The following is a 25,974-nucleotide window of genomic DNA, read 5'->3' on the forward strand; positions in this document are numbered from 1 at the left end:
TTTACACTTACCCCTTCACACCGGGTCCTATCGACCCTGTCATTATTGATTTTTGCAAGAGGTATCAGGTCACCCTCAACCAGGTTCACTCCTCATTTTGGCGCATAGTGATTATGCTTCGCTTCTTTTCTAGCAAGGCCAAGGGGATGGAGTTCACCCTCAACCAACTCATACGGTTATATCGACCTCAGCTTTTTCGAGGGTTGATCAAGCTCTAATGCCGAGTGACGAAGGCCTTTTTTGCGAGAAACGATGAGGACAAGGATCGGGGTTGGATGAGCCGGTTCATGCCGGTAAGGACTTGCAACCTCATCCCAGAGGAGAAACTGCCTTTCCTAGAGAAGTGGAACCCCGATCGTAAGTGACGTATTTACCCATTAGTCTTCGAACTCCAGTTTTTTCCTTTATGTAATGCCTTCATCTATTTTGTAGCGGTTGTTGGATGCCTCACGCGGTCCCCAACCTTGAAGACTAGGTTCATAAGTTGGCTTCGACTTCCTCCCATGTCGAGCGCTGCTGGCCTGACTTGGCAAGGGGCAGATGAGAAGCCAAACATCATGGTAAGTTTATCCTGTAAGCTTTCGATGCCCTTTTTTTTGTAATGTTTCTCTCTATTTATACTTGACTCCCTTTTATGTAGGTATTGGAGATGTCACTAAAATATGGCCGGCCCCGCCAGGGGAAAAGGTCGAGTCCCTGATTCCGAAGTCAGGGAAAGATAACAAGAGGATGAGGGTTTTGGAGTCCGAGGACCCCCGTCCTAATAGGTATCCAATTCGAAGACAAGGGAGAAATCTCATACCTATGATTGTAGAGTCAGTCCACCAGCTGGGGGAAAAAGAAGAAGATGAGGGCGATTACTCAGCGCTGGTGGTTCGAGCAAGGAAACTGATCGAGGCTGCCAAGATTTTCGAGCCGGAGGCGATTGTCGAGACCTTGCCTTGTGATGATAAGGCTTCGAAGAAAGAATCGAGCAAAACCCCCCGAATCGCCCGAGGTTGAGATTATTCCTTGGCCATCAACCAGCATCCCAGAGCGGTCCGGTTCTGAGACCCCCAGGGCTAAATAGGGCACCCCGAGTGATTCGCTCGGGGCTGTGACAATAGGTCACTCTCCTTCTCTATCGGCCTTTTTCGAGGAGACTATAATGGACGCTCGGGCGCTTCAGATCCCCGATATAGGCGGAGTCCCCTGTGAAGAGGATCCCTTCCGGTATTACTTTACCAGGATTGATGATGCCGCTAATCTCAATGATGCATCTACCCTTTTTGATGAGGCCCAACTTCTTTTATCTCGAGTAAGTACTAATTCCCGTTGTTGAAATTTTCCTTTCTTTCTTCTCCCTTCAACCTAACTTATATCTCTCTTTTTGCGTAGGCTTTTACCAAGTTTCGGGCCGACCTGAGCCAGTGCGAGTCCGAGCTCCAGAAGACCTCGGAGGAGAGGAATGCTTTGAAGCTCCTTTGCGGTCAAAAGGATGAGGAGCTCAGGGACGTTCGAATAGACTTGGCCCAAGATCGTAAGGAAGAGGCCAAGCTAGATGAACATGTAACTATCCTTTTGAAAGAGTATGGTCTCGACCCAACTGTGGAGGCTAATACTTCAATATCTCAGTTGCAGCAAAAGCTGGAAAGGATCGAGCTACTCCAAGGGAAAGTAGATCAAATCAAAGCCAGCCGTAATCGGTGGAAGGAGAACATGGACTGCCTTGCTGCAGAGAAAGATGTTGCCTTGGCCAAACTGTCATCGGCCGAGGTCCAACTTCGAAGCATTAAAGAGAAAAGCTTAGGCCAGGCCAAAAGGATCGAGGAGCTTGAAGCCGAGCTTGCTGAGGCCAAGGCAGAGGTTGAGAAGACGAAGAGCACGGCTGACAAGTCCATAGCCATCTACCTAGCCGATTCCGAGGCTGTTTAAACACATCTAAGGGAGGCTTCTGCTCAAGAGCGATGGAGCAATGACTTGGCGAAGTACAAATCCTAGAGGGAGACCCTCAAGGAAATTCATGCTCGAGGTTTCGGCCTCTCCAAAGAGATAATCAAGCTAAGGCGCTTGAAGCTGATGCCAGGATGCTTATCGCCTGCGATGATGACGATGACAATGAAGGCCGCCAAGGTGAGTCTGATAACGACGAGGGGCCGAAGGAGAAGCTTCCCCTGAGAGAGAAACCATCCCCTGGCATAGTTAGGACTTTATTTTTCCTTTTCTTTTTGTAAGACCCCGTCGGTCCCTTGTACATATTTTTGCCCATATATATATAAAGAAATTTTTCCTTTTGAATGCCTTCTCAATTTTTATCTACAAACACGTTTCTTGCCTTGTAAAACTTTAGCACAATCTTATGCTTTGAACGGTACGTTTGAGATTTTGGTTTTGGGTGGCTTCCTCGAAGTCACCATAGTCGAGTTCTAATAAGGTTCGAACTTGAAGCATAGGCCCTTTAGGGTGTGTATCGAAAGATGGTGAGTACCCGAGCCATAGTCAAGTCAGTTTGTATTTGGGCTTGGAGTAGTCGAACCATTAGTTTCGGATGGAGCGAGAATAAGATCTCGAACTCTAAGTGTATTGGCCCTTAGGCTCTTTAGATTGGGCCAATATGGCCTCTAAAAGATGGCTATTATCCCCCTCTTTCGGCTTAAAAGATTTAGTAAAAATTTCTTGATGCCTTAGCATGTATTTTTTTTACCCATTGGGTTTTTTGAGGGTTCGATGTCAATTGAAACCTCTTTTTGCTTTTTGTGCCTTAACACGTTTGTGTTAAGATAATTTGATACCTCTTAAGGTTTTTCGAGGGCTGATTTTATTGAAGCCCTTTTGATTATTTGCCGAGGGTACCCTTTTTTAACCGTTTTTTAAAGAATTTGAAGGCCTATTTTTATTGCGGGATTCGGACATCTCTGAGCCGCATTAATTTGGCCGTAGCCTTTGGGTATGTCTATTGGGCTTATTCCCCAATAACACTTCGAATTCGAAGTGTTAGTCCCCAAGAATGATGGCCTTGGCCTATAGATCGAGGGGTGCCTCTTTGAGGTCTTATGAGTTCGAGTTTAGATAACTCGAAAATGTCGATCGGCGATGACAGTCCCTAAGTTCGAGGCATATTTGCGCTTGTCCCTTGAGCCATTTCTCACAAAATCATAAGTGTGGAGCTCGTATAGTAGAAATTATTTTTTGAGACACAAGATGTTTGATATAGAAAGAATGCTTTTTGGAATAATTTACCCATGCGTACATGTTTTGCCATCGGGGCTTGACTAATCTATATGGACACGGTTCATTCAACCGTTTGGCCCATCACAAAGTTTCCCTATCGAGACCCTTTGACATGAAGTGCTTTCCTCGAAAATATAATATCTGAGGGTGATGCCCCCCAGTATTCGAGGTTGATTGTAAAGAAGCCTTGGATACTGTTGGATTTTCCTTAGGTAGCACATAATTGTTGCCTCGTTAAAAACCTCACCGGAAAAACCCATTTGGGATAAAAACCGATCTAAGGGAAAAAGAGTGCAACGCGTGCTTTAAAAACCTAAGGTCCTCATATTGAAGAGTTTCTCGACATCTTTGATCAAACACCTGCAATAAATTAGTATCAGGTACAAAGGGAAAGGGGGAAAGTCATACCTTAACAATAATACCATTTGAGGAGTGATATATTCCAATTGTTTGGCAATTGTTCACCCTCCATTGTGCCAAGATTGTAAGGTCCCTTTTCGATGACACCGAGGACCCGATGCGGTCCTTTCCAATTTGGGCCTAGTTTCCCTTCGTTCGTGTCTTGAGTATTGAGGGTGACTTTCCTAAAAAATAAGCCCCCGATTTCGAAGTGGTGAAGGTTGGTTCTTCTATTATAATATCTCTCGATTCTTTGCTTTTGCACAGCCATCTGAACGAGTGCAGTTTCTCGTTTTTAATCCAATTGTTTGAGGCTAGTATTCATAGCCTCATGATTTGATTCTTCTATTGCATGTCAAAATATGGCGCTAGGTTCCTCGACTTTGACAGAAATCAAGTCCTCAGAGCCATATACTAAGGAGAATGGGGTTTCCCCCGTACTAGACTTTGATGTTGTTTGATATGCCCAAAGGATTTCAGGTAAAATTTCTCTCCATTTCCCCTTAGCGTCGTTCAACCTTTTCTTTAAGTTTTTATAGTCTTGTTCGTCGATTTCGTCCTGTCTATTCCCGCTAGGGTGATACGACATTGATAATATCCTTTTTATTTTGTGGTCCTCGAGGAATTTCATTACTTTGCTACCGATAAATAGTTTTCCATTGTCACACACTATTTTGGCGGGTATCCCAAATCGACATACGATGTGATCCCAGATGAAGCCTATAATTTCTTTCTCTCTCACTTTCATGAACGCTTGTGCTCAACCCATTTAGAGAAATATTCAGTCATAAATAAAATGAACTTAGCTTTACCTCGGGCCGTTGGTAGAGGGCCGACAATATCCATCCCCCATTTCATGAATGGCCATGGGGATAAAACTGAATGAAGTTGTTCTCCGGGCTAATGGATCATCGGTGCAAACCTTTGACATTTATCACATTTTCGAACAAACTCCTTAGTGTCCTTTTCCATGCTATCCTAGTAGTATCCTACTCTAAAGATTTTGTGAATCAACGATTCGGCGCCGGAGTGGTTCCCACAAGTGACTTTATAGACCTCTCGTAAAATATAATCAGTGTCTCTTGGTCCTAAACATACTGCCAATGGTCCATAGAATGTCCTTCTGTGTAATGTTCCATCTTCAGCCAATGTGAATCGAGCAGCTTTGGTTCGTAGGGCCCTCGACTCTTTAGGGTCCGATGGGAGCTTTTCGTTCTTCAAATATTTAATATATTTATTCCTCTAATCCCAGGTTAAGCTTGTAGAGTTTATCTCGGCATGACCTTCCTTGATCACATATTTTGAGAGTTGAACGACAATCTCCGAGCTGATCTCGTCTTCCTCAATCGATGACCCCAAATTTTCTAGTGCATCGGCCTCACTGTTTTGTTCTCGAGGTACATGCTGTAAAGTTCATTCCTTGAAACAGTGCAAAGTTACCTGTAGCTTGTCCAAATACCTGTGCATTATATCCTCTTGGACTTCAAAGGTTTTATTTACTTGGTTCACCACCAGTAAAGAGTCACACTTGGCTTCAGTGACTTCTGCTCCCAAGCTACTAGCTAGATCGAGACCCGCAATCATGTCCTCGTACTCGGCCTTATTGTTAGTCAACCTAGAAGTTTTGATAGACTGTCTAATAATGCTACCCGTGGGCAGCTTCAAAATGATGCCTAGCCCGGACCCCGTCACATTCAAAGCACCGTTTGTGAAAAGGGTCCATACCCCCAATGATGTGCCTGATTTTAACAAGAGTTCCTTTTCAACTTCGGGTATGAAGGTTGGCATGAAATCGTCCACGAAGTCCGCTTGAATTTGAGACTTGATGGCCATTCGGGGTAGATACTCGATATCGTAGCCACTGAGTTCAACGACCTGTTTGGCCAATGGCCTGATAGTTCGGCCTTGTGCAAAATATTACAAAGTGGGTAAGTGGTTAACATGCATATGGGGTGACATTGAAAGTATGGTTTTAACTTTCTAGAAGCGCTTATCAATGCAAGTACCAATTTCTCTAAGCGTGGATATATAGTTTATGCTTCTCCCAAGGTTCGACTTACATAATAAACGGAAAATTGCGTACCTTGATCCTCTCTAACTAGGACACCACTTATCGCGATTTTCGATACTGCCAAGTACAAGTAAAGTTTCTCATCTGCCTTTAGAGTGTGAAGCAGTGGCGGGCTCGACAGGTATCGCTTTAATTCCTCTAATGCCTATTGACATTTCAGGGTCCAGGCGAAACCATTCTTCTTTTCGAGTAGAGTGTAAAATTTGTGGCTACGATCTGACGACCTCGAGATGAATTGGCCTAAAGTAGCTATCCGTCCAGTTAGACTCTCCACGACTTTTATAGTGTCCGGGATGGTGATGTCTTCGATGGCCTTGATTTTATCGAGGGTTGATCTCAATCCCCCGATTCGACACCAGGAAGCCCTAGAATTTGCCCGAACCGACCCTGAAAGCACATTTCTCGGGGTTGAGCTTCATGTTATGTTTCCTCAAAATTTTGAACGTCTCCTGCAAATGAGCCAAATGGTCCTCTACGTGTAGGGACATAACTAGCATGTCATCGATATAAACTTCCATTAACTTACCTATTTGTTCTTCGAATATTTTATTTACTAGGCGTTGATAAATAGCTCCAGCATTTTTTAGCACGAAGGGCATTGCATTATAACAATACGTTGCATACTTGGTGATAAATGAAGTCTTTTCCTTGTCTTCCGGGTTCATTTGAATTTGATTATACCCGGAATAGGCATCGAGAAAGGTAAGGATCTCGTGGCCAACTGTGGCATCGATCATGCGATCGATGTTAGGCAGTGAAAAAGAATCTTTGGGGCATTCCTTGTTTAAATCTTTATAATCTACATACATTCTAAGTTTGTTCCCTTTTTAGGGACTACGACTACATTGGCTAACAATTCAGGATATTTCACCTCCCGAATGGACCTTATTTTAAGAAGTTTAGTTATATTGTCCTTTATGAATGCGTGCTTTACCTCGAACTGGGGTCTTCTATTTTGTTTCACCGGTTTGAACCTAGGGTCAAGGATTAGCCTATGCATCATTATCTCCGGTGGGATCCCTGTCATGTCTAAATGGGACCAAGCAAAACAATCTATGTTATCAATAAGAAATTGAACAAGCTTTTTCCTGAGTTCGAGGGTTAATCCCGTTCCCATGTATACCTTTCGCACGGAAAGGTACTCGATCAATATAACTTGTTCCAGCTCTTTGACCGTCGATTTGGTGGTGTCAGAATCTTCTGGAATAATAAAAGTTCAAGGAGTTATAATATCCTCCTCCTCTTCTTCTTCTTTTTCTTCTTCTTCTTCTTCTTCTTCTTCTTCTTCTTCTTCTTCTTCTTCTTCTTCTTCTTCTTCTTCTTCTTCTTCTTCTTCTATCACCTGCTTCCCCGATTTAGTCGAGGCTGGTGGCTGTGATTGCTATTTGGCTTCTTGTTTACTTTGATGCTCGACCTTTCTGAGGTTGATAATGTCGATATTGGCATTACCTCATCAACCACAAACATTTCCTTTGCAGCATGCTACTCCTTGTATACTAATTTTACATCGTCTGTCATCGGGAATTTCATCATTTGGTGGAGAGTCGAGGGGACTGCCCTCATGTTGTGGATCCAAGGTCTTCCGAGTAGGGCATTGTACCTTATGTCGCCCTCGATCAAGTGGACCTTGGTATCATGATATTCGCCGAGCTATTTGGATCCACTAAAACACGCTTAACTTGAACTTTATTTAATAAGACAGAAATTACTATAGTGTCGTTGTAGGGCTGAGAAATGCCTTCTGCTTCTTTGTCGTTGAATGATAGGGAGACTTCGGGCACATAATCTCGGGTTTGTTTTCCCTAGTGATTGATACCTTTGTGCGTTTGAATATGGGTCCCTGTGGAATGTTGACCCCCCCACCCAATGATCATATGAATGACATGTTGGGGTTCCTCTTGTTCATTTTTCCTGTTGGCATCCCTTTCTCTGAAATGATTCTTGGCCCGATCGCTGAGGAACTCTTGAAGATGGCCCTCATTGAATAGACGGGCCACCTCCTCCCTTAATTGCCTGCAATCCTGGTCCTGTGAACTTGCGTGCCATGATGCTTCCATATCAAATTTGTGTTTCATTGGGAAGGATCGGTCTGTATGGATCTGGGCCACCTAGTATTTTTGATCTTTCCAATTGCCAATACAATGCTTGATGCATCGATACTAAAGTTATATTTCGATAACCGATTGCCTCTACGGGATCGGCATATTCTTATAAGTCCCCGAGAATTCTATCCTCGATCACTTCTTCGATCATTCCGGGCAGAATTGCGTCCTGAGCCATTGTTCCTTAGATCTGTGGTATATGGTTGATATCATTCTCTGTTCGACCTCGTCTCTCTGTCGATGTCCCTATAGGATTTAACTATCGACCTGTTTGGATGTACTGAACCGGAAGGGGCTCCTAATTAGTCGTCCTTGACCCTGATCTTCGATTGATATCGATTGTGCACATCTGCCCAAGTTACAATTGGATACTCGATTAAATTTTGTTTTAGCTGACGTGATGCTACCGAACTTTACTCGTTCAACCCTTGGATGAAAGCTTGAACGGCCCAATCATCTGTGACCGGTGGAAACTCCATGCGTTCCATTTGAAATTGGGACACGAACTCCCTCAGCATTTCATTATCCCTTTGCCTTACATTGAAAAGGTCAAATTTTCTTGTTGCGACCTTTATGGCCCCGGGGTGTGCCTTTGTAAAAGAATCTGCTAACATGGCAAATGAGTCGATGGAATTTGGTGGCAGGTTGTGATACCAAATCATTGCTCCCTTTGAAAGTGTTTCTCCGAACGTATTTCAACAGCACATATTCGATTTCATCATCTTCTAAATCTTTACCCTTGATGGCGCATGTATATGAAGTAACATGCTCATTGGGATAGGTGATCCCGTTATATTTGGGTATGTCTGGCATATAAAACTTCTTTGGAATATGCTTCGGAGCCGCACTTTGAGGAAACAACTTTTGCACAAACTTCTTCGAATCCATCCCTTTCAAGATTGGCGGTGCCCCCAGTATCTGATCAATTCAAGAGTTGTATGTCTCCACTTTTTTATCATCAGCTTCGATTTTCTTCTCTCCTGACTCAATTCTCTTGGTTAGCTCCTCGAGCATTTTCATTACTGCAGGATTGGTCCCCGATCCGTTACTATTCAACCTCTCTGACACTGGCTTGGTACGACGAGTGATTTCTGACTCAACCCCACTCGGAGTTCTATGTTGATTTTGAAGCTGAGCGATGGTGGCCTGCTAAGCCTGCAGCATCTCTAATATCACCTAAAGACTAACTCCGCTGTCTCTTTTGCCCTGTGTACCTTGGCAACCAGATTGGTCTTCCCTGCGTACACTCCCTTCGGTGTCCGCGCCTAGGTTTGTATTTAAAGCAACGTACGAACTGACATCGACTGGATCAGTGCTTCCCCAAGATTGACCGATGGCACCTCGACTCCTAGAGCAATGATATTGTTGTTCTCCCCGTGAAACCCAAGACCATTATCACCATGTGCGGGTGCGTTTTGTGAGTTTTGCATGTTTTAACCTGAAAGTGAAAATACTTAATAAGAACAAGCGTGAAATAATGTGTGTTATCAGAATAAGCACCGAACAATCACTATTATCCTTAGCCCCACGGTGGACGCCAAACTTTTTACCCTAAAATTCGAGTAATAATTAAACTTGTATTGTGGATTTAAGGATATGTGATTCAGTTTAATACCAATTGATAAACAAGAAATTAAATAGATAAATTATAGAACTAAATAAATCAAACCAGGATGCTAGCCAAATTTTGACCTCGACTTTGGGATAGCCTCGAGGTGGGATGCTAAAATAAAGCAACTCTGATGAATAGCAAGTGAAATAGCAGAAAAGTAATGAAAGCATGTATTCTTATTTGTCAACAATGATAATTACAAATGAATGAGATCCCTCTTTATATAATATAGGAGTTTTAAACAAGGTACACTTCTAATTATAGTAGGAAATCATAGTTGACAGCTGATAAACCGCCACAGATCAATCCATTTCGAAATTTACGCCACGATCGTGCTTGTCTTTGATCCCGAGCTCACAATAATGGATGACTAATGAAAAAAAGTAAGAACTGAGAAAAATAAGAGTATATTGACTTGATTTTCGAGTTACAATATGTGTAATGAATAGTTTGACTCCCCTTTATGTAGTAGGGGAGTTTTACCCTAAGTACAATCCTAAAAAAGGGTAAAAATCTTTATTCTTGCTAATCACTGATCCATTGCTGATACGAGCCTAGATTTACGCCATGACATCCGGTCGTGCACGGATATCACAGCCCTTTGTTAGTCGTGTACGTTCATCAGGTAATGCTCTCCGAAGTTTTGAGATTCGAATCAGGCCTAAGGACATGTCCCTGATTCTTCTGAGGGCAGATGTTTTTCCCAAACCTCGACACGAGGGGATCCATGCCCTAATCCTGATTCCTTATGGTCATGTCTCTACTATATTTTCTTCACCGAGAATCGAGGTGTCCAACGGGCACGGTTTCACCCGTATACAGATAGTCCCCTCATTTCTCAAAGAGTAAGTTTACTGAAACAATGAGAAACGACATATGCACTTTGATTCCTTCTTTAATACGCCATGATAGAAACAACAAAGGATCCAAAATGTCCCATCAGTTGTGTCGTTCTAACTTTGAATACGTGTCATCCATCGGCAAGTCATACATATGCAAAACGATGCGAATATCTATAAATACTTTCATCCTTCGTTCATTTTTTACCTTTTGACCAAGCTTCTATCTTCGAATCTTCAAGTTATCACTACCCTTCTTCATACTCTCATATTTTTACCTCCGTTTTTCAGGATTTATCAGTAAGTTACAAGTTTTTACCTAGTTTTTACCCAAATCAATGCACTTGAATTTTTATCTTTCAACCTTGTTTTTCATATTTTTCAAGCCTTTTTCAGATAACAATGGCTAAATCTTCTAAATATGTTTCTCAACAAGTTGCTTCTTCTTATTCTTCCCAACCGACCACTGAAATCGAGGAGGTCACTCCCGATCTAGTCATCCTCGAGACTTCTGCTCCTGGCGCGGCTACCGATGAACCGACTCCTGAACCTCCCTTGAAACTGTTCATCCCCGGGGGTTGTTTGGTTGCCGATGAATTTAAGGTTGAAAATCCCTCGTCGGTGGGGGGCCGGGGTGAGGTGGCATCAAGGTATATATGCTCCATCATCGAAGACGTCCTTTCCATGGTCCGAAAGGACTACAACTGGGTAGGTAAGGAAGTAGTAGTCCCCGTGCTCGAGGACACCATTACTACCCATGTGGAGGGGTATCTAACTGTTTCCACTTATCCCTTCACCCTGGGCTCGGTGGACCCGGTTATTATGGATTTTTGTAAGAGGCATGAAGTATGCCTCGGTCAGATCCATCCGTCGCTGTGGAGAACTATGATCCTCATTCGATATTTTGTTCAAAAGACCAAATCCCGCCGGTTCACCATCAATCACTTACTCCAAGGGGGACTAATAAAACTTGCACGCCGGGCCAGCAAAGCCCCATTCTCGAGTATCGATAAGGACCGGGACCGGGGCTATAGGGACATTTCGTTCGAGTGAAGATCAAAGACTTGATTACCCCCGAGTTCATGTCATTTCCCGAGAAGTGGAATGCATCTCGCAAGTACATCTTTCCTTTAAACGTTAATTTTATGTTTATCTCCTTTTTCCCCACTAGTACTGGTGGTGGTGCAGCCGTTGCTCGAGTTCCAAATGCCATCCCTTGGTTCAAGGAGTGGATCGAGGGAATTTGTTCACAGATGCTTTATTCCGAGCGCACATGGCGCGAACTTTCGAAGGGCCGATGGGAAGACTGTTCTCATAGTGAGACTTACCTCCCGAATAAGTAATATTATGCTCCCTTTTTACATCATATTCTCATTTCCTTTCTTTTCTTTTTGCAGGTTTGCCTACGACCACTGAACTTAGGCCCTTAGAAAAAAACGAGGACATGCCCTCATTTGTTGATCCCTCCACTTTGGATCAACTCGGGGTTACAGCGGGAAAAAGAAAAAAAAGAAAAGGAAAGCTTCGGGCTCCCTGAGCTTAAGGAAGGAGAAGCCAAAGAAGAGATTGGCCCATAAGACAAAGGATAGTTCTAGCTCCCGAGCACCCGACTTGGACTCATTTCTTCGGCTCAAGGACGAGCCCAAGGAAGAGGATTTGTTTATGGCCCACGGGCCGACTCCTCCCGAGGAGTAGGCAACTATTGAGGAAGAGATCCATAAGGCCGATCTCCCTCATATTCGGGAGGTTGATAAGGATACCGGGCCGAGACTTCTCGGGATGCTGATTCCGCTTTGAAGGAGGTGCCCGGTGTTATAATGATTTCGGGGTTGTCTTCCTATACCGAGTCCATGCTTGAGGAGGCCCAAGCAGGAAAAGAGAGGTCTAACGAAGGGACTCATGGTGCGGATGATCCCCTTTGTTCCTTTTTCGAAGGCGTGGACTCATCATCTTGGAGGACTTTTTCGGGTTGGGAGACCTGGAAGTGCTGAGAAAGGAAACATCTTCAGAAGCCCACGGGATAAACTCGAGCCCAAAGTTAATCAACCAATTCCCTACCCTGAGTGTGGATCGTGGCCGCAAGAGGTCGATAGTCATCATTATCCCGGAGTATGCCCGGGTTCTTTTTGCTCCCGTGGGAGTAGCAAGTCATCTCTGATGCCTGGTGAGTGAAGAAAACCAAGAAAAAGATGAATGAGGTGGACGTACCGTGCCTATTCAACGAAGTGCAACAGGCGCTGAATCAGGTAAGGCATCATTATAACCCTTCGAACCTTTACTTAGGTTTTTATACTTCTTATGTTTTTTCATCCTTTTGTAGGCCTCTGTACTTCATCACGTGAGCTTACTTCGACACTGGGATGAGGTCAATCGGCTCGAGCTCAAGGTTAAAGAGCTTTCCCAGAAAAAGAACATGTACAAGCTTCTCAATGAGCAGCATGTGGGGGCCATCCAAGGATCTTCAGGCCGAGTTGGATAGGGCTCAGAAGGAGGCTTCAACCCTAAGGCAGGAACATACTGATCTTGTCTAAAAGGTAAAGGTTTTTGAAGTTAGCAATGAAGACTTAGTCATGGCGACTAATGACAAAATCTCGCAGGTTCAACAAAAGACCGACCTGATAGACCAATTCCGAACTTAAATGAATGAGGTCTAGGCCATGGCCGATGGTTGGATGAGACAAATGGACTGGTTGGCCTCGGAGAAGGAAACCACTAGGCACAACTGGAATTGGTAGAGGTACAACTTCGGGTGGCGAAAGAGAAAGTCGATAAGCGGTACCAGCTGAACGATGAACTCCGAGGGCAATTAAGCTTTGCTTCGGCAGAGCGGGATGCCCTCGGTAATGAATGTGAATCCATAAAGGCTCAGATGTGCATAACTCTACCAATGCAGAAGAGATGGTGGCCTAGTATAGGGCCGATGTTGAAGCAGTCAAGGCTAGCCTGAAGACCACTATCGAGTATGTGGGGCAGTTATCTCGAAGGGAGGCCCTCGAAGAAATCCATGCTCGAGGCTTCTACCTATCTGCCGAGATCGAGGAGGCAAAAAGACTTGAGGCCAAGGCCAAGAAGCTAGCAGATCCTGAAGGTGAAGAGGGCTCTGAGGTCTTTGAAGAATCCGAAGGCCCCGATGATGCCGGTGATGGGTCAGGTTCCGGTAATGATTAGGCATAGATTCCTTAGGTTTATTTTTATTTTTATTTTTTATCCTGCACATGTATTTTGTTGAGGCCGTTTTTATTGGTCCTTTGTAAAGATATTTAGGAATATATATAAAAATTTCCCTTTTCGGCAAATTCGATTGTTTTAGCATCCTTTTACGACTTCTAATCTTGAAAGCATTTTGAATGCCTTAGCATAGGATATATTGTAGCAACAAGTCATTTGTTTTTCGAGGTTTTGAAACTCGAAGTCATCTGAATGATTGGGAAATTTCCATAAATGCTTAGGTATTCTTAGACGATGCTTTTGCCGAGGGCAACCCTTTGGTAGGTTTTGAATTTTGTTTGAAGGCCTTATGTTTTGATAACTGGCTTCAGACATTTACGAATCATTTTTAGGTTGACCGTAGCCTTTTAAGTTTAGGTACTGCCTAATAGGCTTCATTCCTTTGGGTTTCGATTACCCGAGCCGTCCGAGTTTGTCTTGGACGACAGTCCCCGAGTGGGGGTAGCCTTTTGGGTTCGGGCCGTTTTTAGGGTGGCCGTAGCCTTTTAAGTTTAGGAACTACCTAATAGGCTTTGTGTCTCCGGGTTTCGACAACCCGAGCCATTTGAGTTCGTCACGGATGACAGTCCCCGAGTGGGGGTAATCTTTTGGGCTCGGATAGGGGTGGCCCTTGGGCTCGATACTTTTAAGGAACAAAAATGTTTATCAGCAAGGTAGAAACTTTCTTTCATTTTTATGCATAACATACAAAATTGTAAGCACGTAAAAGCTCCGAATTATGGCTTAGGCGATCTACGCGAGCTCGACACTTTTAAGGAACAAAAATGTGTATCAGCAAGGTTTAAACTTTTTTTTCATTTCTTTACGTAACATACAAAATTGTAAGCATGTAAAAGCTTCGAACTATAGCTTAGGCAGTCTATGCGGGTAGGGATGTCAATTGTTCGGTTCAGCCGGTTATTTTATAAAATTTGTACCATACTAATTTTTCGGTTATTCTATTATAAGTAACCAAAATTAGACTTTTCAAAACCGTTCCAATCATGTCGGTTTCGGTACGGTTCGGTTAATTTTCGGTATTTTTTAAAATATCATGTAAAATTCACCAGTAGAAGTAGATTGCAATAATATATGTTCTGTTATAAGACTTAGCAAAACTCTCTAGACATTTTTATTGTTTAAAGGGTGATGAATTAAAAAAAATGAAAGATGGCTGGAGTATAGATCCATCAATTATTCTACAACAACGTAAAAGAAACCAAGCAAAGGCAAAGAAAATATAAATCACATAAGTGAAAATATATTAACCAAGCTGAGACTCAAGAATAAAGTCTATAGAAGATTAAATATTCAAAGAGATAAATCTAAATTATATGAAAGAAAACATATTCAATACATTGTTGTTTGCTACTCATAATCGCTAGAATACTCTATGTCTTGCTAATGAAGATACTTGAAATAACTTAGTTTAAGTAGAAGTAATTAGTATTTTGAGTTTAATTACTTGTTGGCTTGTAATACTTTTTATAATTCCAAGGCCCAAAGAAAAATTTAATGCATTATTATTTTTAAACTTAATATATGAATATATTTTCCACATGTAAAATTTATTTGGTATGGTTCAGTATCTTTTCGGTTTATTTTCATAAAATAAAAAACCTTCCTTAATTATCGGTGCAGTTATAGATTTATATAAAAAACCTACAGTTTCTTTAAAAGAAACCTAAAAATCGGTTCGGTACGGTACAGTTCGGTCAGTTTAGTTGGTTTTCGAATATCCATTGACACCCCTAACGCGGGCACGGTTCATTTGATCATTTGTCTCTTTAATAAATCCGATCTACCAAACCGAAGCTGTTGAAGCACAATGTTTCCTCCCTTGCTAAAAATCTTGACCCGAGGGTGATGACCCTCAGTATTTGAAGTCGATCTTTGAGAGGGCTCGGATACTGTTGATGTGACCATCGACTCCGATTTAAAATCAGTCTTCGACTCTAAGTTAGCACGATCCACTCTTTCCTTGTTAAAAACCTTGTGGGAAAACCTATTTGGGACAAAATCGATTCAAGGAAAAAAGAGTGAAACATGTACTTTCAGACCTAACAGCTACATTCTCCTTTGGTTGTTGCTGGCAAGTGTTAGCTCAATTAGTAATCTATATATAAAGTGAATGAGGTAGTACCTTAGCAGTAGTACCATTTTAGCTGGGTCACGTTCCAGTTGTTCGGTAGGTGTGTACCCTTCTCTGCTTCTTGTTTGTACGCGCCCTTAACGATAATCTCGATGACTCGATATGGGCCTTCCCAATTTGGTCCCAATTTCCCTTCGTTTGGGTTTTGAGTGTTCAGTGTTATTATCCTTAAAACCAAGTCTTCGATATTGAATTGTTCGGTGGTTGGCTCTTCGGTTGTAATATCTTTCTATCCACTATTTCTGGGCGGTCAATTGGACAAGGGAGGCCTCGTGCCTCTCATCTAATAGTTCCAGGCTTGTGCTCATGGCTTCTCTGTTTGACTCTTTGGTCGCATATCGAAACATGAGACTTGGTTCTTCTACCTCGACCGTTATTAATGCTTCGACATCGTAGACCAATGAAAATAGAATGACCTCGGTACTAGATTTTGAGGTCATACAGTATGCCCACAAGACTTTGGGCAAAATTTCCTTCCATTTCCCTTTGGCATCGGTCAACCTTTTCTTAAGGTTTTGGAGTATGGTCTTGTTTGTAGACTTCGACTGCACGTTCCCGCTAGGGTGATAGGGTATTGATAAGATCCTTTTGATCTTATGGTCCTAGAAAAATTTACTTACCTTATTGCCAATAAACCGCTTCCCGTTATCACAGATGATCACGGTTGGTATCCCGAACTGACATATTATGTGGTCCAAAATAAAATCAATAACTTCTTTTTCTCGGACTTTCTTGAATGCCTGAGCTTCAACCCATTTAGGAAAATAGTCAGTCATAAATAATATAAATTAAGCCTTACCAAGTGCCCATGGCAAGGGACCGATAATGTCCATTCCCCATTTCATGAATGGCCAAGGTGACAAGACTGAGTGTAGTAGCTCCCTGGGCTGATGAATCATCAATGCATGTCTCTGACAACTGCCTCATCTTTGTACAAAGTACCTTGCATCTTTCTCTATGTCGGTCCGTAATATCCAGCCCTGATATCTTCCGAACCAAAGACTCTGCCCTCGAATGGTTTTTGCAAGTGCCCTTGGGAAGTTCTCTCAAAACATATTAGGTGTCTCTCGGCCCTAAGAATACGACGAGTGGGACACCGAACGTTCTTTTGTACAAAGCACCCTCCGACAAGCTAAAAATGGTTGCCTTCGTGCGAGAGCCCTGGATTCTTTAGGATCCGCTGGCACATCAACATTATCTAAGTACTGAGGGTCCATTCCTTGAATCGATGTAGCGTTACCTGTAATTTATCTAAGTACCTCTACATTCGTTCTTCTTTTACTTCGAACTTCCCATTGACTTGATTTACTACAAGGAGGGAGTCGCACTTAGCTTCCACTACTTCGGCCCCTAGGCTTTTAGCTAGTTCGAGACCTGCAATCATGGCCTCATATTCAGCCTCATTGTTAGTCAATTTTATAGTTCTAATGGATTACCTAACTACATTACCTGTAGGCGGCTTCAGTATGATGCCGAATCCGAAAGCCTTTGTGTTTGAGGCACCATCTGTACAGAAGGTCCAAATTCCTGAGGAAGTCCCCGAGGTTATTAACAATTCCTTTTCGACTTGGGTTATTAAGGCCGACGTGTAGTCGGCCACGAAGTCTGCCAAAATTTGAGATTTGATGGCAGTCCGGCGGCGATATTCGATATCATACCCGCTAATTTCTACGGCCCATTTGGCCAATTGTCCCGAGAGCTTGGGTTTGTGCAATATGTTTCTTAACGAGTAAGAAGTTACAATGTATATGAGATGGTATTGAAAGTATGGCTTCAACTTCCTGGAGGCGCTTAGCAAAGCTAGCACCAATTTTTCTAGGTGAGGGTAGCTTGTTTCGGCCTCACCTAGGGTTCTACTAACATAAAAAATAGGAAATTGCATACCTTCCTCTTCCCGAACTAAGACTCTGGTTACCTCTATCTCAGATACCACTAAGTACATGTACAATTGTTCGTCTATCTTAGGAGTATGGATCAAGGGTGGACTCGAAAGGTACCGTTTGAGTTCTTCCAAAGCCTGCTGACACTCCAGGGTACATGGCAAGTTATTCTTTTTCTTTAATAATAAGAAGAATTGATGACTTTTATCAGAGAACCTCGATATGAATCGGCCCAGGGCGGCTATGCGCTCAGTTAGCCTCTGAACGACCTTAACATTATCCACCACAGTGATATCTTCTACAGATTTGACTTTGTCGGGATTGATCTCGATCCCTCGGTTGGGCACCATGAATCCAAGAAACTTACCGGATCCGACCCCGAATACGCATTTCTCCAGGTTCAGCTTCATATCGTATTTCTTCAGTATATCAAAGGTTTCCTAGAAATGTTTCAAATGGTCCTTTGCTCGTAGGGACTTAACTAACATGTCGTCAATGTAAACCTCCATTGATTGTCCTATTTGTTCTTCGAACATCCAGTTTACTAGGAATTAATAAGTGGCACCGACATTTTTTAGTCCGAGCAGCATTACATTATAACAATATGTGCCGAACTTAGTGATGAAGGAATCTTTTTCTTGATCGCGCGGGTCCATACGGATTTGGTTGTACCCAGAATAGGCATCGAGAAAATTGAGTATTTCATGCTCGACCATTGCATCGATCATGCAATCGATGATAGCTGAAGGAAAAGATTCTTTGGGGCACACCTTGTTCAAGTATTTATAATTTACACACGTTCTTAACTTATTTTCTTTCTTAGGTACTACTACGTTAGCCAACCAATTCGGGTATTTAACTTCCCGAATGGAACCTATTTAAGGAGTTTGGATACCTCGTCTATGATGAACGCATGCTTGACTTCGGACTGAGGCCTTCTTTTCTGTTTAAACGGGTGGAACTTTGGGTCCAAGCTTAGCTTATGAGTGGTTACTTCTGGGGGGATCCCTGTCATATCTAAAGAGGACCAAGTAAAACAATCCACGTTAGCCATAAATAATTTAATGAGCTTTTTCCTGAGCTCGGGAGTCAACCCCATGCCCAAGTATACCTTCTGATTGGGCAGGTGTTCGATCAACACAACTTGTTCCAGCTCCCCGACCGACGACTTGGTGGCATCGGAATCATCAGGGTCTATGAACAACCTAGGAACTCCGTAATTATCATCTTCGCCTGTTTCTTGCTTCTCTGGTTCGGTCGGGGCTGGTGTCGGTAATTGCTATTTAGTTTCTTCATTCCTAACCAACTCCAAGTTCTTTGATGTCGAGAGTGCGGACACTGGGGTAACCTCATGGACCGCGAATATTTCTTTGCAGTCAGCTATTCTCCGTAAACTTTCTTGATTTCTCCTTGTGTGGGGAATTTTAATGCCTGGTGTAGTGTCGAGGGTATTCCCCTCATATTGTGAATCCAAGGCCTTCCAAATAGAGTATTATATCTCATATCTCCTTCAATCACATAGAACTTTATTTCCTAGATGGTCTCGACGATGTTTATCAGCAGAGTTATCTCTCCTTTAGTAGTTTCGCACGCCGTGTTGAATCCGTTTAAAACTCGTACTGCAGGCACTATTTGGTCTTGTAGACCCAGCTGTTCCATGACCCTCGATCTAATGATGTTGGCCGAGCTACCTGGATCAATTAACATACACTTAACTCGAGATTTATTTATGAGTACAAATATTACTAGTGCATCATTATGTGGTTGCACAATGCCTTCGGCGTCCTTGTCATTGAAAGATACGGTCTCCTCTGGCATATAATCTTGAGTTCATTTTTCCCTTGTAGTGGACACCTTAGTGCGCTTTAGCATCGACCCCTAGGGGACGTCGACTCCAGCAATGATCATTTTATTGACGTGTTGGGGTTCCTATTGCTCGGTCTGCTTGTTGGAGTCCCTATTCCGAAAGTGATTTTTGGCTCAATCACTCATAAATTCTCGGAGTTGTCCTTTATTGAATAATCGGGCTACTTCTTCTCTTAGTTGTCGACAATTTGCGGTTCTGCGCCCGTGAGTGCCATGATACTTACACATTAGGTTGGGGTCCCTTTGGGCAGGATCAGACTACAATGGTCGAGGCCATTTGGTATCTTTGATGCGTCCGATGGCGGATACGATGTTGGAAGTATCGACACTGAAGTTGTATTCCGATAATCTCGGTGCCTCCCTAATTTTTGTCAAATAGTATCGACACTGAAGTTGTATTCCGATAGTCTCGAATAGCCTGTCGAAACCGTTCTTGCTCATGAGCCCCTAATTATTGTAGCCTCGATTGTTCCTTTTTTCACTATTCGCAGGATTGCGTCCGGACCCATTACCCCTTCGATCTCCGTTATAGGGTTGATATCAATCTCTGTTCGATCTTGGTTTATGATCGACGACACTTTTGGATCTATCACTAGCTCTGATGGGATACATAGATCCGGAAGGGATCCCGAGCTGATCATCTTCGACTCTGATTTTTGATTGGTACCTATTATGGACGTCGGCCCAAGTTATCGTCGGGTATTCTACCAAGTTTTGTTTCAACGTTAACGAAGCCAATGAGCATTGGGGGTTAAGTCCTAAGGTAAATGCCTGAATGGCTCAATCATCCCCGGCTGGAGGCAGATCCATCTGTTTCATTTGAAACCTCGACACGAGTTCCCTGAGCATCTCGTTATCTCTTTGCATTACTTTGAAAAAGTCCGACTTCTGGGTCTTGACATTGATGGTCCCGACGTGCGTCTTTACAAAGGCATATGCAAGCATAGCAAATGAATCAATAAAATTAGGGGATAATTTGTGATACCATATCATAGCTCTTTTTGACAAGGTTTCTCCAAACTTTTTCAGCCGAACGGATTCGATTTCATCATCTTCTAAGTCGTTCCCCTTGATGGCACATGTGTAGGAGGTCACATGTTTATTTGGATCAGTTGTTCCATTGTACTTCGAAATTTCGGGCATACGGAACTTCTTTGGGATTGGTTTCGGAGCTGCGCTAGGGGGGAAGGCTTTTGGATAAATTTCTTGGAATCTAGGACTTTCAATATCGGGGGTGCTCCCGGGATCTGATCAACCTTGTAGTTATAGGTTTCCACTTTTTGTCGTTGGCTTCGATCTTATTTTCCCCCGATTCCACCCGTTTTGTCAGTTCCTCGAGCATCTTTATTATTTCGGGGCTGGCCCCAGCTTCAGCTTTAACCGGCTTTTTTGAGGTTCGTTTATTTCTTCGAGTGTTCTCCCGGGATGGTTCAGGCTCAACTCTGCTGAAAGTGTGGCTTTGATTCTGTAACTGGGCTACTGCCACCTATTGAGCTTGTAACATTTCGACAATCACCCGAAAATTGATCCCATCGCCTTCACAATCGTGCGTACCCTTGGCTACCGACCTGGTTCCTCCACGAACTTTGTTTTCTGGGTCGATGGGCAAGTTAGCATCGATGGCCACATAGGAGTTGACATCGATCGGGTCTGCAACCGGGGCACCATTGGGGTCAACAAAGGGAACCTTGTTGTTGGGCGCTATATTGTTGTTCTTGCCACGGTGGCCAGACTCATCATCAACATTCAAGTGATCAAATTGAGAGTTTGGCGTTCATAAATTTACCTGAAATTAAAATCTTAAAGAACAAGAGTAAAGCAGAGTGTGTTATAGATATTTGTATCAAATTGCCACTATTATCCTTAGCCCCAAGGTGGGCGCCAAACTGTTTACCCTAAAAAAATGGATAACAATTGAATTTATATATGGTTTTAAGGATATGCGGACTAATTCAATACAAATAATTAATGGCGTTAGATTAAATAGATAAAAGACGTAATAATTTATCAAACCAATAGTGGGAGTGATCCCGGACTCAGTAATAGCTTAATGAAGTATTTGTCTTCGATCCCGGGCTGATAGTAATGGAGGACTGATGAACATAAGTAAGAACAGGGAAAAATAACAGTATATTGCCTTGATATGTGTGTTACAATGTGTGTAATAAATAGTTAGACTCCCCTTTATTTTATATAGTAGGGGAGTTTCAATCCTAAGTATAATTCTAAAAAAGGGTAAAAATCTTTCTTCTTGCTAATCACTGATCCATTGTTGATATGAGCCAAGATTTACGCCGTGACATCCGGTCGGGCACGGATATCATGGCCCTTTGTTAGTCGTGTACGATCGTCTGATAATGCTCTGTGAAGTTTTGGGATTCGAATCGGGCCTGGGGGACGTGGTTCCGATTCTTCCAAGGGCAGATGTTTTGCCGAACCTCGACATGAGGGGATCCTTACCCTAATCATGATTCCTTACGGTCACGTCTCTGATACATTTGCTTCACCGAGAACCGAGGTGTCCAACGGACTCGGTTTCACCCGTATACAATGAGATTTATGTAACTATAAAAATATATTATTAAATGATAAAAAAAATAAAAAATAATTTTTTTCCAGTTATAAAAGGGTTCGAACACATATTAATAACGAAGTATCATTATCTATTATTAATTGAAGACATAGTCTCTCAATTGATCAAAGGATTAAACGATACATTCGTGGTGCATAACACGACATGAGTATCCCGCAAGAAGTTTTGAGAAATTAGGAAACTCTCATTTCGCCCATTCTTATGTGTGTTTTATTAGTGTTATCGGGTGAATTTAAGATTTTTTTTTTGGAACTTCTAATCTATTAGATGATATGAGATTTCTGTGATTATAAGCGGACGTCATTAAAGTTAAAATAAGAAGTTTAAAGGACAACTATTTCTAAATATAAAAATATGTCATTCGTTTTAGAATGAACTAATAAAAATATAGTGCTACGTTAATCAGATTGATTTTCAGATATAAAAAAGGATGGTGTGCAACAAGAAATAAATATTTGGTCTAATTCAATCTATAAAACTTGCTTATCAGGTGAAGATTGACTAAAATCATATAAGAAAACCAAATAATCAATCACCCGATAATAATATAAGATAGGGGCCAACATTGACTCAATCATGAATATGACTAGTCTTGACTTTGATATTTTTTATGAAGAAATAATTTTTGGGTCTAACTCAACCTCAAAAGCTAACTCATGCTATAATGATCCGAAAAAAACTTATCCATCACATCTTTGGTAAATGCAGTTTACCCGGGAGAAATTAAAAAATAGTCAGATTTACAAGTGGTCGTTTAAAAATAGTCCAGTTTCAAAAGTAATCGAAAATTGGCCACTTTTCATGTAAAGATAAATCTGAATGAAAACACTGTTCAAAATCCGGAAAAATACTCCAGCATAATATACTGGAGTTTCAGTATAATATACCGGTCCAATATAATATACTGGAGTTTGGAGCACCGGTGCTCCAATCTCTAGTATATTATACTAGAGCCAGCAAAGTATATCGGTCCAACATAATATGTCGGAAGTTCATACACAGGTGCACCGAACTCCAGTATATTATGTTGGACCGGTCTCTGTTGCAACAAAATAGTGACTATTTTTCATTGACTTGGTAAACGCTGACTATTTTTGAATGACCAGTCAGAAAACTGAGTAGACCATGCTATTTTTATAGTTTACCCCTTAGATTTTTAAACCGTATTGTATTGTATGGAGATATTATATTGTATCCCTACTGAGCTTGTATCCAAATGTTACAACTAGGATTAAATTGCAGAAAACTTCATAGCATGCTGTGCAAGTGATTTTAGTGGATTCTCCAAAAGTGGAATTCCACAACCTCCATGTCAGCATCAATTGTTTTATTACATTGTAGAGGTTTAATTAATATAACATCCTGATGATGTCCCACCAGTTGATTGTCCAAGATCCGAGTGCTCTTATCTTAGTACTACTAGTTTTGTATTTTTCCTGCAAATTGGCGCACGTAGGAATCCCAAGACTTTTTGCCTGTTGGTCCTCTCTAAATACCTAACTTCTTCTAGTGGTTATGAATGTGCACGTATTCAATCTAATTGCTAAACCTTAGTAATCAAGAAGAAACGGGAAATTCTTTCTAAAAGGGATTACAATTTCTCATTACATATTTAAATTTAGGGGTGTTCAAACCGAACCAAAAAATCACAACAAAGAAAAAAGTCAAATTAATCCGATTAAAACAACTCGATTATGTTTGATTTAATTTGATTGGTATTGAGTAAAAAAGTCTGAACCAAACCGTCATATAAATATATAATTTTTATATATACTTTTAAGACTTTATATAGAATTTTCTTTAATAAAAATATCTAAAAATATTTGAGATTTTCTCATAAAATAAAATATTTAATATAACTATGAAGTGCATTCATTTTTATTTATTTTAAATAATGAGTTGTACCACTTTCTTATCAAGTATTATTGAAATGCATCAATCATCTCTTTGTACTTTCATATTCGTATGTTGATTTCTTATATCTTTTTCGAATTTGAAAAAGTATTTCAATAATTTAAATTTAAACAGAACACATCATTATTTAGGTATCATATTGATTTTTACGTTTAATTATTGTATTCGATTAACCTTGAAAGCGTACATCAACGAAAAATTATTGTTAGATGACTAAGAAAATAACTATCATGTGTTACTAAAATAATTCTCCCATAAGAATATTTTATTCTATTATAAGTTTGTCAATTTTTTATTTTTTCTAAACATATATTCATTTTTCAAAACTTTATTTATAATTTTAACAAAGTAAGAATGAAATAATATTCGTATAGAAAAAAATTCGAAAATTCCGAAAATCCGATAAATCGAACCAATCCAAATCAAAATAGTTGGTTTGATTTAGTTTTGAAAAAACCGAATCAATCTGGTCCACGTAAACCCTAGAGTCTAACATAATAATCGAGTTATTACCGCACTCAAATGGTTAATTTAAGGTCTTCTGGTTATATGTTTACATATCTACAACTTCATATTGTTAGCAATTAATCATAAGTTGGTGTGTCTTTTCTCAATTGGCACATATCCCAGGACTATTTCTTATTGGCTTTAAATTAAATAATATTTCTACAATTTTATTTTGTTTCTTAGAACCAATCTTACAGTCTACAGAAGGTCTTTTCTTTTGATTCTTCACTACTACTGTGGTCCTACACTCCAATATAGCGTTCCGTACTTGGATGTACGTGATTTAGTTATCAAGAACTTCATTACTACTCTGATAATTCGTCTAAATTATCATCACACAAAGGCACAAAATGCTAATTGTCTTCCTTTTCTTTCTTATAAATATTGAGTGAGTCTTTTACTTTTTGGTTCTCAACTAGTAGCTAGTTGCCATCATATGTCATGAAAATACCTGCAATTTAATTTGTCATTCATAAAATAGAATATAATGAGTTCAATTCCAGTTATGCGCCATGACAAGTTGGTTACCGCGCCGCCCATAGCATTCTGGCAAGCCTCTAGCATCTAATTACAAGAACAACCCTTTCATTTTAACTGCATTAATTGATAAGTGCATCCCTGCAATATGTCACTCTTAAGTGGTGCACATCAGAGCTGAAGTTAGGATTTAAAACTCATAAATTCGGGATTCTAATCCTTTTAAGTTTCTAGATTTTAAATTAATAATTTGCATATGTAAAATGAATTTCTTAAAGCACGTACACGATTTGAACCAAAGGTACTGAACTAGGCCAAACCCGTAATCTACACACTAGCTCCGCCTTGACGCATATCTGCAACAAAGCATGCGGTGATATGGTGTCCATCTCATTCAAATGATTTAGTAGCCAATTTTGTTGACTTTGTTTGGTTTGCTAGCTAACCTTGTTGAAATTGTATGATTTGACAGTCAATTTTATTGACTTGGTTTGGTTAGGTAGCCAACCTTTGTTGAAATTGTGAAAAGGGTGTGCAAATTGTCAAATATTGTAGGCTTAGAGAGTGAGGTTTTGGCTATAAAAGGAGAGTTTTAACTCTCATTTCTACACACCAACAAAGAGTGAAAGATAGAGAGCAAGGTATTCCATAGATTATAAGAAAATAGTTTGTGAAGAAAAATAGAGTGTGAGAGATATTGTAGTGTGGTGGAAAAAGCAAAAGAGTATTTTTTCTTTTGAGGGTGTAGTGATCTTAGGAGTATTTCTACTCGTTACTACACAATGTAAAATTTCTCGTTATAGTAATATCAGTTGCTCTTCTTGGCTGTGGTTTTTCCCTTATTCAGAAGGGTTTCCACGTAAAATCTTGGTGTCATTTTTGCTGCGTTTTTATTCTGACTGATTTAACCATAACTTAGTGGTCCGCATTTATCACTAATACCGTGAATATTATTTTACGGGGTTTATTCCCAATAAGTGGTATCAGAGCCAAGATTCTGTCTGAGTATGCTCTGTGGTTGCAGCACAGTCTGAACTTTCACATCAGAAAAAAATTACTTTGGTCTCCTAATAAATAGTATTTGTATTTGTGATAAACGATGGAAAGCCAACACTAGTAGAACGGTTACTTTGAATGGCACAAAT

At 41.0% G+C, this 25,974-nt stretch overlaps 1 protein-coding gene across 1 annotated transcript; it reads left to right on the forward strand.

Annotated features, from left to right (window-relative positions):
• The first annotated feature begins 1,147 nt into the window (after nucleotides 1–1,147).
• LOC138878104 (uncharacterized) lies at nucleotides 1,148–1,914 on the forward strand. Its single transcript, XM_070157762.1, has 2 exons — nucleotides 1,148–1,297; nucleotides 1,378–1,914. Exons 1-2 carry the CDS (start codon nucleotides 1,148–1,150, stop codon nucleotides 1,912–1,914), a joined length of 687 nt encoding a protein of 228 aa, XP_070013863.1.
• The last annotated feature ends 24,060 nt before the right edge of the window (nucleotides 1,915–25,974 follow it).

The sequence above is a fragment of the Nicotiana sylvestris genome, chromosome 9, assembly GCF_000393655.2.
Source record: "Nicotiana sylvestris chromosome 9, ASM39365v2, whole genome shotgun sequence".
NCBI classification, from domain to species: Eukaryota; Viridiplantae; Streptophyta; class Magnoliopsida; order Solanales; family Solanaceae; genus Nicotiana; species Nicotiana sylvestris.

Bases quoted from the DNA above. Each gene is read 5' to 3' on its own strand.
- LOC138878104 (XM_070157762.1), top strand. From the start codon at position 1,148: ATGGACGCTCGGGCGCTTCAGATCCCCGATATAGGCGGAGTCCCCTGT. The intron at 1,298-1,377 runs GTAAGTACTAAT...CTTTTTGCGTAG, and splicing joins CCCAACTTCTTTTATCTCGA to GCTTTTACCAAGTTTCGGGC.